Here is a 15160-nt window from a genome sequence, read left to right as displayed (position 1 = left end):
AATTAAGTCAGATATTTCATATGCATAAAAACATTCAAACTGAGTGAACCAAACCATATAGCTCTGGCTTGATCACACCGCAAGGAAATACACGTCAATGTCTTGCTAGAATGCATCCACGTTTCATAGAATGGTACTTTCCATAATTCGTGTCATGCGGCAAAAGTAACCGACTGCTGCAAATGGATATCGTTGTGTGTGGCCTTCACCGTTTGGACTCTTCAAATGACAGTCACAGTGTGAATCCTATATCTTTTTGTAGATTTGTGGTAGGGTGCTGCAACCACCTCCAAACCGTTGGACTCCTCGAAAATTCGTGATTCGGAGATCATTTGTTATTCCGTGCTTTGTTTTCTTTAAATCAACTAAAGATATCAAATTTGAATCCACTTAATTCACTCGAGGAAGTTAAAAAAAAAAGTCTTAATATTCGAGGAAGTTACAAAAAGTCTTAATATGTTTTTATGATATTGAAATTTTAGATTAATGATAAAATTCTTTTCTAATGTTTAACAACTAAAACATGCGCGACAGACGCGACGCCCTCATGGGTCAGTTTCTGTCTTGTAAACTGAAGGTGTGTAGTGCGATCCGGCGTGGGGGCATGGCGTTTTGTTTTTCAAATATTGAATGGATGATAGTATGATATTGCAGAGCCATTCAATCCAAACACTAAAATCAGAGTCGCTTTGGTGTCAGTTACGTTAACAATCTTGCTACTCGAAAAATTTTCCAAATACTCAATTAACGTCAAGTTTTTACTTTTTGCAGCGTCTCATCCCATGATCTATGTAAATGAAAAGTAATTGAGAATTACCAACAACAACGACCCGGATACAGACACCATATACACACGATGTGCTTGGCAATTGAGAATTGAATCTCAAAAGTTTTGTCCCTCCTTCGTCTCAGAAGTTGTGCTGCAAAAACAGCCTCTCTTGAGGCGAAGCAGGTCCAATCTCTTCTTCAAGACTCCTCAAAACGTCACCACCACCCACGTTTCCTAAGTTCTTCACTTCTGGGTTCTTCCCATCCACATCCCCCTCCGACACCGACGACTTCCTTCTCTGAGAAGAAGCAACACTTGGAAAAGTTATCCACGATGGTGCTCTGAACTCGAAACCTTGATCCTCAGCTTCTCCCACGTCCGTTTCTGAAGCTGACTTGTTGGAGGATCTTTGAGACGATTTCTTGTGTAATCTGTTACTTCCCAACACCACCTCGGTCGGCAAAATTGGCTGCTCGTTGCTTGGGCTACCCATTAGCTGCGCAAGGGCTCGCTCCAAAGCAGTTGTCACTTTGTCCATTGATGGCCTCTCTTTCCCTCTCATCCTCACGCATTTACAGGCCACGTTTGCGATCCTTTTCAAGGCTTCGAGATTAGGCGGCTGTTTTAGGACGGGGTCTAAAATTGCAGTGACATCTCCTGCCTTGATCAAAGGCACTGCCCATTCAACTATGTTACCTTCTTCGTATTGCATGTCAATGGCTTTTCTGCCGCTCAGAATTTCCAAGAGCAGCACGCCAAAGCTATATACATCAGATTTTGTGGTAAGATAGTGGAGTCTGTAATATTCAGGATCAAGATAGCCAAGCGTCCCGGCAGGTAGTTCAGCCAAAGGGGAGCTACTATCCGCAGGACCCAGTAATGACAAGCCAAAATCAGAAACTCTAGCATTGTGTTCTTCATCAATGAGGATGTTTGAAGATTTGATGTCTCTGTGAATCACAGGTGGGCAGGCATAGCCATGTAAATATTCAATTCCTCTAGCTGCTTGAACTGCAATTGTCACCCTTCTAACCCAATCCAACTGCTCTTTGGAAGCCTTGTTTTTCCCATGGAGATGTTGGTGCAAAGAGCCATGTGCCATGAACTCATAAACAAGAAGCCTTTCTCCACCTTCTTCGCAGTACCCTAGCAGGTTGAGTAAATGGGCATGGTTCAACCTGGAAAGTAAGTCAAGTTCTGTATGAAACTCCTTGGAATTCTTCTGCATGTTGGGAGACATTATGGCCCTTTTAACTGCTACAGCAGTCCCATCTTTCAGTACTCCTTTGAATACACACGAAAAGCTTCCTTTACCAACGAGGGATTCTTCTTTGAACCCACCCGTTGCTCTTTCAAGTTCCTCATATGTAAATGTTTGAGCCCTCCTTATCTTGAGCTCCTCTAGATCTGGACCGATCTTGCTGTTCTCTTTTTGGAGGGAAGAATTGCTACCTTGAAGTTTCTTCACGTTTGGTCCTTCTATGGAACACTGGCACCCCCGTAGCTTGTACCGAACATATAAAACAGAAGTTAAGGTCACAAGACTGACAAAGAAGACAGCAAAAGCAATCTCGGCAATCATCACTGGCAACTGCAAAGACCAAAATTTCTCATCTTTCTTTCCCATGGTAGCATTGGAATCTGAAGAAGAGCAATTGAAGAAGCATTCAGGGGAGGAACAATTAGAACAATTGTATTCACATCGTCTGTCGGATGTAGAATTGCACTCACTTTTCTGGCACATGTCAGCAGGACAAGCTCCGCTGCATGGCATGCAAAAGTGAGATTCCGAGGACTTGCAAAGACCGTTTTGCTGTTCAACTTCATAGAAACCAGGAGGACATGGATTAGGCTGGCATAGTCCAGGAGAGACAGCAAATGGTAGAGAAGTAGGGAAGCCAACACCCCAACAGGAAGGAAGAAGAGATCTCTGAGCAAGTATTCCACAAGTAAAATAATTTCCAGCAGCAATCTCGAATACCTTAATCCCACTAGGAACTGGGGTGCTTCCCTTGATAGTAAAACCCCAGCAAATCACCCCATGATCATAAGTTTTGATGCCACAAGCATGAAATCTTCCTCCCACAACAGAGAGCATAGGTTCATTTGGAGCCAAATCAACGTTGCCTTGACCAGAACGTTTCACCACAATTTCTTCCTCAATGCTCAAGCTCCTTCCCCAGCATATAGTTCTGGAATTCACCCCTTCTAAAATTCCACACACATGAAACCCCCCTGCAGAAATCTTCTGGAACTTCTTATCTTTAGGAACTAAACTGATTACTCTGCTGCTAGTATCATCGCCCCAGCAGAATACGGTTCTGTTCTGGGAAAATAAACCACAGTTGAATTCAGAGCCTGCCGAGATGGATTGAATCTGGCCATCAAAAACATAGTTTTGGGTCATGTTGTAACCCCAACAATCGACAAGAGAAATGTTTCTATGTCTTCCGGTCAAGGGTTTCCTCAATCCACAAACATGATAATCTCCGGCACTGATTTCTAGATACTCTGCTCCTTTCGTCATAGGCTGCGGAACTCCCATTTCGATATAGCCACTGCTACCCCAACAGTAAGGTTGGAAAGTATCCATTAGGAGTCCGCAAACAAAGCCATCACCTGCTGTTAGACCCAGAAGTGGGAAATGGGTTGGTATTCCATAGACTATGGCTGAGTTTGATCCGTAACAGTTCACAGTATGAGACCCATCTGATCTCAGACCACAAAAGACAGAACCTTTTTCACCGTAAGAGATAGCAATGGAAGACATGGAACCCAGACCCCAAACAGACCAGCATGAACACGATAAAAAAACTGAAAGAGCAAAGAAAGTCCGAGGTGGCCATGGGTTCGCATTCAGAAAAGAGATCAAGAGATGTCTTACGGAGAATCCCATGCTATAGAAGAGGTGGAACCTTCACCGACGGTATATACTGCTCACTAAGAAACCCAGTTTAGAATGCAATCCAGATGAGAAAACCATGCTTCTCACTTCAGTGTCAAAAGAAAACGTACCATCAGAAAATCTCCAGTAATTTCAACGATTCTGAAAAGAATACAGAAATGGACATTATCTGGATCATCAATTGGATCCCTATACACATTCAGATTTTGTGGAGTCTTCATTAAGTTGCATGGTATGAAGGCGGAGAGGTGGATTGATTGAAAGGAACTCAAAGAGAAAGATGGGTCGGAGAAGGTAGTTGTGGTTGCAGACCATTGCTGTTGCAGGCAAGAAAACGGGGCGAGAGAGAGAGAGCATTGAATGGCACAAACTGCTGTTTCTATGTATGGACAGAGCGTAGGTGTAGGCATTAAATGAGAAGTAAATGCAGTTTGATCATTTCATGCCGGATCTCTGCACATTGATCCACCAGTCCCTAATTTTATTACTATATACTGCGAAAGTGGCACGGCTTGCTTCTGGGCTCTCACTTCTCACACACAACAACACAACATTTGCGTCCCTACTTTCTTCATTTTAAATTCTTCCTCGCTCCCTTGACCATGGACGTACTACACACTCATATCCTACTGTTATTTTATTTCTGTTTCCCGAAGTTGGTGTGTGATGACGTTTTTTTCCGTTATACTTATTCCAACGCCATGTAAACGTTCTTCCTTTTTCAATCGTTTAATCGCGCGTTTCTATCTTTTTTCCTTATTGCCATGTATTCATCACTCTAATGATTCTTCACAGAAATATATTAGTAGAAAATAAATGCCATGTAACTTTGAAGGATCCCTGATTTGGATGATGGACATAGGATAAATAATGATCCGTGAACGTCCAAAATATTCATTAACTAACTGATAACACTTTACTGGCAGAGAGAAAACAGGACCAAAAATAGTAAAGGTAAGCACATGTATTAAATGATCATCAATTGCTTATGTATGTAAAAATAGTATTACCTTCACGATATGGGTAGCGACATGTCTCCCCCTAGGCAGGGACAGAAGCTGCTCTGGCTCCACTAGTTTATACTAGACCATAGTTTCATCAATCACAATGGAACACGGTGAAGAAACCCACTTTTTTCTACCACCTAAAGAAGAGAGAGGCTCGAATTGATGTTGACAAATGGCTTCAATGGGCTTCGAGTTCCCGCAAACGGGCCATTAAAACCACATTAATATGCATAAGTTCCCGCAAACGGGTCATAAGTTCCTTGGAGTGATGCTCCACTATATGCGGAAGCTTCATATTAAATCTTGATTTACTATTGAAATTGATGGGTGAATAAGCAGGGAACAGGCAATAGAGACCATAACTGAGAGCGGGGGAACCTAACGTTGTCGTTGTGTTTGCTGCGTGGGAATTACAATGAAAGGAAATATTTTCAACGGACTTTATAATAATCTCAATGGCTCCCACTGAAAGACAAGATAAAATATTTTCGATTTTTTAAAGTTTCTTTCCTTTTTATATTAATTATATTTTATTTCAAGAGAATATTTTTATTTGGAATTATTTTAAATTACTTTTTTTCTACATTGATGCCAAAAATCTTAACTTGAATTTTGACTTATACATGCTTATTAGGGCAGTTTATTTTATAACTAATATTTTAATTTAAAGGGTAATTTGGTCAATTGAAATTATATCTCTTTCGTTCCCATCATATTTCTAGCATACCAAATATGGTAATGCGAAAGCATTCCTGGTTTGTGTAAAGCATGTCAAACAAGGTAACATGATTGCTATTCTTATTGATATGGTTGCTTTACAATCCATTCCAGCACACCAATCATACGTAACCTTCCAGGCTTGCCCCGTGGCACTGGAAAAGTGGCCTCTCCTCTGCGGTGACGGAGTGGTGGTTTGCTTGATATGAAAATGTACGTCTATGTTGCTACATCGTTGAGGCACGTGACTTACGCGTGATAATCCAGAATCGCACATGCTTAGGGACGTTTCTTCAATTACATTCATTCTCTGCTAGATCCTCACTGCTTCATTTCACTGTTCGTGCCATATTTTCGGGATTTGTTTCCCCCCCTCATTCCATGTCGCTTCTCCCAATTTATTCCTCGTGTTGGGGCGACGTCAATTCCCTCCTTCTTCGGCCCCTCCCTTGATGGGCCAACCATTTAACGGTTCCAATATTTTCTTTTTAGTAAGGATATTATTTAATTCGTCAAAATTCATAATCTTTAATTATTATTGTTCCCTTCAGAGTCCGCAAACACTTCTTCATGAGACCATTTTTTTAATAATTAAATTGATAATTTCATCTTTAAAACTTGAATAGAGCATTGATTTGTTGAGTGGAGATTTTTTTTGGGCCAACTAAGTGGAGGTTTAAATAGTCCAAACCTCTCTGTATCTTCGATAAAAGCACCATATAAGTCTAAGTAAAGCTATTTGTTTCCGGAGATCTCTGTATGTTTTGAAGGTAAAAGATATTGCATGATTTTGGTACAGCTTAGGAGGGTTTTGCATAATTTTGCTCAAAATCTACAAAATCGCAAGTAGAAATTTAGTGACAGAATCGTTCCAGAACAGACGAGGCTGCAGAACGAAGCCAAGAAGACAGCAACAAGATCAAACTGTGATTGGAATATGAGCTGTTTGTATAAATTTCTCATCTACGCACGCTTCAAGCATAAGTTAAATTCTGAAGTGATTATGACCCATCTAAGCAAAAAGATGGGTGGCTGATTTACGAGGAAAAATAATAGAATGATGAGAGACAAATATCTCAGCCCCTATCTTACAACCTGAATACAAGTGGTTCAATTTCATGGATTACTAATCTCAACGCACGTGCCGCTTTGCCCAGATGCTTCTCGAAACTGGGATAGAAAGAGGGTCAGTGGCAGTTCATACCTGCTGAAAGTCACTTTCCCACTTCGGAAACAGAACGTTACAACTCTACCAGAAGTCGGCAAACAATGCCAACAAATGCGGCTGCAGGCTCCTTATGAACTCACTGGAAAACCAAAAAACAAACCTTAAGACATAAAAAAGTCATTGAGCAAAGCATTATGTTGTCCATGAATAACATGGACACGCTTGTGTGGGTAAGGGTGCAAAGTGGCCAACATAGCGTTTCCTAGTAAGCGAAAAGAAAGTCATCAGCCTATTAGAACAGTCAACAATGAAAAACCACAACAGCTCTTGAAGGCAAGCCTACATTTGAATTTTAAGAAGCAAAGTACAGTAACAACAATTTTGGAGCCACAATATAATCATTAGAATTTGATGCATTCTCTCATCATTATTTAAGACATTGAACACTGAAATTAAACTGAATTTGAATGTATTCTTGTTTACCCAAAAAAAAAAAAAACTGAAGGTGTTCTTTGTTTTCAGGTTCTGGTTTCATTTTCTAAAAGAATCCATTTTAAATGCTGGAATCATACATCAGAAAAAAGCTAATGCCCCTTGCACTTGCAGATTAGGCGTATGGATCTTCTAGGCGCCTTCATGCTTCTTAATATCCTTGCAAAAGGTTCGGCACCGTAACCTTGAACCTTGGAATCTTTCCGTTTCCTATTTCTCAAAAGCTCCACTTTAGAATCCTGATCATCAGACACTGGACCAGACTTCTTGAGAGGGTCATCAAACTGTGAACATCTGAAAGAATTAGGCAAACATAAGCTCCAATGAATTCATAAATGCCAAAATCTCATTATAAAATGCTGTTGAGAAGAGGGATTACTCTGAACTCTCCCTTCCATCAACAGTCTTGCCCAGCTCCTGCAAACGATAGTTATTTCAAATATTACACAAGTAAATTCACAAGAAAGAAGACAAATACGAGGCACTTTGTGAGCAACAAGCCAACAAGCTTGCTGGTGATCACCAGACAAGAACTGTTTTGTTTGCAAATATTTAAATAATTTTGTTCTTTTCCTTCCCTGAACACATGTCCTGTCACCTCCTCCAACATAACATACACAAACATGCCCAAGTCAAAAGTTCTTTTCACAGCAGCTGGAGTGGATCAACACAGTGGACCACTCAAAGAAATGAAGAACAACGCATTCATAATCAACTAACAAGATAATGAAATCATGCAAGAGGTCAAACTTTAAGATGCCAAAATCATTACAAGCCATGTTGTGAAAACTAAACTGACTTAAATAAAACCCTTGTTGGATTTGACAAATCTCAAAATCTGACTTCAAGAGGCAGAATGATTTAGGCAACGGTAATTATTATTTGATAGTATCAATCATGAGATGATGAGATTCATTACACATTTCTTTTACCTACTGGTGCACTTCACATCCTTCATTGGTTGATTGCACATATGATATGAGTTAGCCTAAGTAGCATGAAAAGGAAGTTTACAGTGCACTACAGTATAATTTATACTATATCAGTTTAATGCAATCTTCTGCAGACATAACCTGCCATTCTCAGCGTAGAGATCAATAGCAAAAACTTCTTAATTCTTTTAAAGGTACCAAAAAGTTTTATCCGTAAAATACACTGATATATTACAACACGAAGTGCCAATTTGCAAGTATAGAAATTTTCAATCACACCAACTCTTCTGCACTTTTGGAAGAAACTTGCCCCCTCCCTCAAGTCTTCTAGACAAAAGGAGTGAGTGGGCGAGGGGGAGGAGGGGAAAAAAGAATACATACATCTGGAAAGCTAGAGAAAGCACTATACCCATTCTTCAGAAAGTAGAAAATTGTTTCCATTGGTATCCAGATTAAACTTGCTTGAATTGACAAGTTCACCCGGTTCTGCGTATGACATCTTCTTTGGATTCATTAAATTCAGAGTTCCATCATTTTCACAAAGTGAAGCTGAAGCATGTTTATGACAGCTAGCAACTTCTGAAATTTGAAGATCTGCTGAACTGCTTACTGAAACTCCAGGACATGCAACACCAGGGATCACAAAGCAAGAACCATTTAGCTGAGTAAAGTCTTCAGAAATTTCATTACCAGGTTTTGAATTTTGACGCTCCAGTTTGTTGGGATCTGACAGCGAGTTGCCGAAAGAACTACACATTGACTTGATAAATGCAGTACCCGCATCTTTATATGCATCTCTAGACCAAGATTCAGATCCAGACATAAAATTGTTGTGCGCACCATAACCTAGTTCAGCAGAGACAGTTGATTGGCCTTCTTTTGAGTTGTCTACCATGTTTGCAGTCAGAGCTGTGACAATTGTTTCATTATACTTTAATTTATCTTCAACATTTCTAGTGATGCTGAATGGTTTTAATGTATGAGAAATCAAAGAACTGTCACCTATATCCCGATGATCTGACCCGGTAACATCATTTGTCATTTTGAAGCTTGGTTGAGATTTGTTCTGTCTTCTATGGATTTCAATTGGGTTGGACTTCATATTTTGCAAAAAGGAACTTTTTCTTTCTGTAGAACTCTCTCCTAAGCAACCAAGATCCTGCCAAAAACTCCAGGATTCATTTTGATGCAAATTCTCAGTAATGCAAACCTCTTTTTTAAACCTGTTAGTCCAATCAGAAGGGGATGAATTTAAATTAACATGAAGATTAATTCCCTCGTCTGACCAGACATAGAACTCAAAAGAAGAGGGAGGAATCTCTGTAGTTGTTTTTAGTGAAGCTAAATCTTTCGGCACTGTACAGTCTTTAGTTATGTCGGGATGACTATCAGAGCTGCTTCTTCTTCTTCTAGGCAATTTCTTCAAAGCTTTTCGTTTCATTGTATGCCAAAACCTTCCTGCATGTGCAGAACATGATTACTTGAACTTGAGCACATATTATTGCGGAAAGATAGCAAAAGTGCAATTATTAATAAAGCAGTTCTCCATCTTAAAGTATCCATATCTTCAACCACTTATATATATGTGTGTGTGTGTGTGTGTGCCTGGCAATAGGAGCGCCATATATTCTCTAAGGTATGTTATGTATAATTCATGTTGATCTCTGACATAGTTTTTATAATCCGAACACTAACTTGAACCGTTCAATTTAATATCATACTAATCCTTTTCAGGATTTTCCTCTCAAGAACAAAAGATGAAGCAATTGACATCTGCTAAAGAAGAATTCTACCACCTTGTACAGATTGTTTCTTAATCTTCGTAAGATACAAGAAAAAAGTTCAATTGACGAATTCATAAATTTTAAGTGAAATGTGAGGGACATTTATACAAGGTAATCTGATCGGTGAGTAGTAAACACATTTTAAATCAGACAGTATTAAACTTCCTTGATTCTGGATAGATTTACACTTCGAAGAAATCAGATACCTAGGCAGTGAAAACACATAATCAAGTGAAGATTATCTACAGTCTAGAATGAAAACTCTATAATCTCTTAGAAAACATCAACATTTCCAAGCGCCATAAAACAGAAGCGTTGAGACATTTTCAAGTAACTATTACAGGAGTGAGTGTTAATACTAACCTCCCCGCAAAATTTTGATTAATAGAGTGACCTCCCAGTGAATATTAATAGAAACAATTTCCACACTCCAAATATTACAGAGTTGAAGCTTTGCTGAGCACTGCTATGTTTGTTGTCATCTCTTTTATCTCATATCCATACCATAGCCCCAACAGTACATAAAGTATTCCGACATTTTAGTCTTTTCTACAATCTGGATGGTCACTTTCCTGGAATTGGCAACTTGCCGTCCCAATCGATGTTGAAGAACCAAGCTATTTCAAGTAATTTCTTTTCTAGAAGCTTAGAGAGGTGAATGCGTTAAAAGATATAAATCAATATATTAAGATTTCAGCATAAATGGTTCATCGGCATGCTACCATAGTTTTTGTAACTAGGTCGTCCAAAATTTTATTCTCACAAGCTCATCGACATCATGTTAAGTATTCGAGCCAATTTTAGCCAGAAACTAATTTTAATATCCTAACAAATTTGCCTAGTGCTGGGAACAAAATGTGGTGAGAGAAGCTACATCATCAGGACTTCCAAGCCAACCTTCTCTAATTTTTTAGGACAATGCTGCGCCAAGTAAAAAAAGTTCTTATGGATCATCTAATCAAAGCATTGACGACCTGCATTGTAGAGCATGCGTGGAAGCACACTACTTGACCGAAACCCCTGCAACGGCAACACACACCCACAAAACCCCAAAATAGTTGCAAGCTCATGGGTTGTCCCTCTAAGCCCTTTCAAGTAAGAAAATACGTGCTAACCAGGAAACTAAAGCATTATTCTTAGCTCTTACTTCACAGCTTAGTTCCGAGAGCAGAGAAAGTTGTCCAAATCCGATCGATGAATTTGAAAATAACAGAGAGCAGAGCGAAGAAACGAGAAGAATACCTGATCATAGATCTGAATAGGAAACAGAAGCTGCCGAGAATGTGACACGGGAAGAAGAAAGTGTAGCTGTAAGAATTTAGCTATTAAGAGAAAGACGGCCTCAAAATGTTACTCAGACTAGGGGCGAAGAATCAGGCTGCCAGTCCCCGAGAGAATGGTACTTTGGTGAATAAGAGTGCACTCCTGGTCATTTTATAAGCGACAGTTCCATTGGCCATTCATTGACGATAAGAGCCGTACTGAAGCGGGGCAGAGGACCACGTGGCGCCACATGTATGGTCCGAGGTCCTGGCATTAACGCGGAACCGAAAGCATAAGAATTGAGATTTTAGCTGCCCAAGCATGAGGATTAGGTACGAACTTGGATTCTCCCGTTACTTTTTTTGGGTTACAACGGCCAGCAAAATGCTTGAGAAGATGGGTGGATTCTCTCATTCAAGAGTTGGAATTTCGAACAAGATGCTGGCGCTCTCCATAAAGTGATAAATCGGGGAGGAACAAAATTGCTCCTCAGAAATTTAGAATTTCGGAAATGGGCATGGGTTGATCATGATCGACGGGCATGCTTGTCAAAATTTGACAGGGAAAAAGATTTTGAGAAGGAACAGTGCAATTAGACACAGTTTATCAAAAAAAAAGTCATTAAACACAGTCAGTTCTTTTTTTTTTTTGGTAGACAACCCACTCAATTTTTTTTTTTTACTCGTTACTTTTTAGACATAAATTGGACCAATGGATCCATTTGACTGGCATCCTCCTCGAGCAGAGTCAACCATGCCTGCACTGGGCCAATCCAAAGCGAACTACCTTTCCCTTATCTGTTATGTTAGGTCACAGCTTTACTCCCTTGGGCCTTGGGTCCTATAATAAGACTCTTATTTTCCGGCCCCTTCTAGTTCTGCTTCTTTTTCTGTCTAATAACATTTTTTTCGTTCACTATAGATTGGCGAGCCTTTGCTAATGTACTTGCAAGACAAGACTGGCATCTAATCCAACTTGCCAATGTACATACACTGGAGGAGATGAAATGGTGATAGTGTGAGGAGCTCGGCCAGTTCCGAGTTGGAAGAGAGCTCCCAGCAAGAAAACACACAATGAATCAATCCTTTCGTTCAGTTCTCACCATGATCCTCTTACTTTTTACCACCAGGAAAAAACACAGAGAAAATTTAGACTAGATAAACCAACTTACTCACCTTACTCGGTAAAGCTTCATTGAATTGCATGCTCTATTTAATGCAGTGATATTGAAATTTCAGCTAGAATAATCATTACTAGGCATAATCTTTAGAAAACGTGGCTTTGGCCGAGTGGTTAAGGCGCGCGCCTGCTAAGCACATTGGTTCTGCCGCGCGAGTTCGAATCTCTCAGGCGACGCTTCCCCACCCCACCCCACCCCCAAAAAAAAAAAAAAACCTAAAAGCAAGCTTCTCTCTTTCTCTATCTCTCTCTCTTAAAAGACAAACAAACCAACTTCGCTGCTTCGTTATGCACTTTTTGATTTAGGTTCCTCGGGTGCCTCGAGTATTGTCTCGTGCTGTCAGCTGTAAGCATGACAGCTCAAGCACACGTGTACAGGAATCGAACTCTTCTTATAAGCTGGCTCTCCAATCTTCCCCACCCCTCTTTCTTTTCTTTTCTATTTTTTTAATAAGGTCACGGATGATCGGGCCACAAGAAATAATAAGGTCAAATCAAAACTCTTGAAAACGCAATAGTAAAAAATCAAAATGTTAATATTGCCATTTGAAATTTGATAAACAAGCTACTACTACATGCAAGTTAAATTCTTTAAATATATAATTGAAGATAATAACAAAGTTTTTTATGATGAGATATTTAATTTTTTTTATAATTTTATTAAGGGAGCGATTCATGGTAATGTTGAATAAGTATTAATGCTTTAAACAAAATAAAGTAAATATTAATGTGGGTAAATTTTTGCCTCTAATAAAAATAAAGACCTGTAAGAATGGTTAACCCAACCGTCTTCCCCCGTCTATTTCTCATTCTTTTTTATTATTTGGATACAATTCTATTCTCCTCTCTCTTTCTTCCCTTAGACGCTTTTTTTTTTCCCTACCAAACCCTCACGTGCTTGAAGGAGGTGGGTTACCATTAATCATTGGCTTTTATAACTGATCAACTATATCTATAAACTAAATATTGTTTTACATTACTCGGTTTTTTTTTTTTTGCCAACTTTACATTAGTCATATTAAATGCTCCTTCTAGTTCCAAGTTATGACACGTTTTTTGAGAGATAGAACATTGTAAAATATAAAATATTTTTAAAAATTTAATATTTAATTAAACATACTGATTTCAGTACTATTCTTTATTGTCCCTCCTTCTTTATAATATATTAAATGAAAAATATTTTTAAAATTTTATATTTTTGTATTAAAAAAATAAAATATTTAATGAGGTTTATATTAGTATGTGAGATCTTATTTAAAAATATCTTATAAATTTAAGAAAATTGGAGTATATTATTAAAAAAATTTACTCTATTAATTGACATTGAATAAATATAAAACGAAAAAAATCACAATAAGTAATTAAGGAGGTGCCTTATAAAAAGGGCCTCAAAATTCTTCATTCAAATGTCTTTTGTGTGTGTGTGTGTGTGTAAAGACTGGATATAATATATTTGCTGCCTTTCCTTTTTACAAGTCGCTATATATAAATCACCTTTAAAAAAAATATTGATATTTTATATGTCACTTTCCATTAAAAAAAATGCATCATTAATTAATTACTTTGAATTGAATTTTATCCTTTTACATATTTTAGGAATAGAATAAAAAAGTTGCAAATAAGAAATAAAATAATTTCAAAGATGATGCATTTAACAAAAACAAGGTAAAAATATTTATTTTCTTTTAAGACAATATCAATAATTTAATTAATTATTGTTATTGATTTTGGTGAGATAGTTAGAAATGGTTTGTATGCATGTGTGACCTGATGAATGTGTGGGTGGGTATCCAATTATGAAAACACATAACGAGATGGCTAAAATGAGGAGAGTGAGTATTAGAGATGCGTTTGATGATTCAGGATTGCGTGGGGTTGCCATTTGACTCCGGAGAAGCTCCGTCATTTGAATCGCAACACAATAACGTAGCCTACCTCACCTCACCAACTATAGCAATTAGTAAGGCAAGTACTTGTCCGTTAATTAGCCACGGACACTGCTCACTCTGCTCATTTTACTCTTGCATCACCACTTCTATCCGTCTAGTATTTAAATACTTACATGTTTCTACAAATACAGGATTATTATATTGCCGCGTGCGTGTGTTTAAAAATGCATATGATCTATATATAAAAAAGGGTCTTGTTACTTAATCTTAAAAAAATTGACTTGGCCTTCACATTAGACAGTGGCCTCTTAATTTCGTTGTTGCTTCCGTCGTGCCATGCATATTTTTATGAGACACAAATTGTTTTTAGTAGCGTGACTCTGAAATTAAGTAGCGGGGGCAAATTAAATTTTTTGAAATATAATTATTTTTACTTTTTTTTTTAATCTCTGCTTTCAAATATGAGAACGTCTCAACTAACACGGATTACAATAATATTTTTTTAGACTTTAGTGGAGGGTCCAATCTCTTAAGCAGCTAAGAACTACCCATGATGAAAGAAAAACAATAATTATATTTTTAATATTTTATAATATAATTATTATTATTTTAAAGCATTTTTATTGATTAAATTATTTTATATTTATTTTAAAGTAAAACATTATATTAAATAAGGATAAATATAAAAAAATAAAATTAATTTAAAAATAGATAATTATATTATTGAGAGATAAAATTTAATTAAAAATATTTTATATTTTTTAAGGAAAAGGGTATGAGTTATTTGAGACGTGATATCTGAAGACGGGGAAAATAAATTAAAAAAATATAGTAGAAGCCATAAGGAAAATAGAGGAAGAGGAAATGCTAGGCCGGCCTGGGACGTCACCCCTCCCAATTAAACATGATTGAGATCCGTCATCAACGTTCACAAGTCACAACACAAGGAGCACATGCAGAAGCCTTCCCTTTCTCTGTTGTCGTTTTCAACGCGTCAACAATAGTAAGCAATAAGTAACCTTTGCTTGTAGATGCAACCCAGCCAGCGGTGCAAT

General features: G+C 38.0%; 2 protein-coding genes across 6 annotated transcripts; both read right to left on the bottom strand.

The window, feature by feature from the left end:
* Window positions 1-735: 735 nt before the first annotated feature.
* Window positions 736-4942, bottom strand: LOC129313340 (serine/threonine-protein kinase-like protein ACR4). The gene has a single exon (XM_054956336.1). The coding sequence runs from the start codon at window positions 3663-3665 to the stop codon at window positions 909-911; it is 2757 nt and encodes a 918-aa protein (XP_054812311.1). The 5' UTR covers window positions 3666-4942; the 3' UTR covers window positions 736-908.
* Window positions 4943-6308: 1366 nt separating this feature from the next.
* Window positions 6309-11199, bottom strand: LOC129313415 (uncharacterized). Of its 5 annotated transcripts, XM_054956485.1 has the most exons (7): window positions 11017-11196; window positions 8993-9448; window positions 8681-8899; window positions 8400-8599; window positions 7438-7475; window positions 7139-7352; window positions 6309-6705 (listed from the first exon to the last, which is right to left on the bottom strand). In XM_054956485.1, exons 2-6 carry the CDS (start codon window positions 9429-9431, stop codon window positions 7151-7153), a joined length of 1098 nt encoding a protein of 365 aa, XP_054812460.1. In that variant the 5' UTR covers window positions 9432-9448; window positions 11017-11196; the 3' UTR covers window positions 6309-6705; window positions 7139-7150. The 5 variants fall into 5 exon arrangements, 4 of the variants coding, with proteins under 4 accessions (XP_054812460.1, XP_054812458.1, XP_054812459.1 ...); XM_054956483.1 differs by having other exon boundaries at window positions 8400-8899; window positions 11017-11195; XM_054956484.1 differs by lacking the exon at window positions 11017-11196 and adding an exon at window positions 10138-10992 and having other exon boundaries at window positions 8400-8899.
* Between the last annotated feature and the right edge of the window lie 3961 nt (window positions 11200-15160).

This window comes from Prosopis cineraria, unplaced genomic scaffold (genome assembly GCF_029017545.1).
Source record: "Prosopis cineraria cultivar Desert tree isolate PC_DT_omini unplaced genomic scaffold, ASM2901754v1 PC6, whole genome shotgun sequence".
Taxonomy (NCBI): Eukaryota; Viridiplantae; Streptophyta; class Magnoliopsida; order Fabales; family Fabaceae; genus Prosopis; species Prosopis cineraria.
Note: the sequence above shows the minus strand (reverse complement) of the source record. Positions and strands in the feature narration are given on the sequence as shown.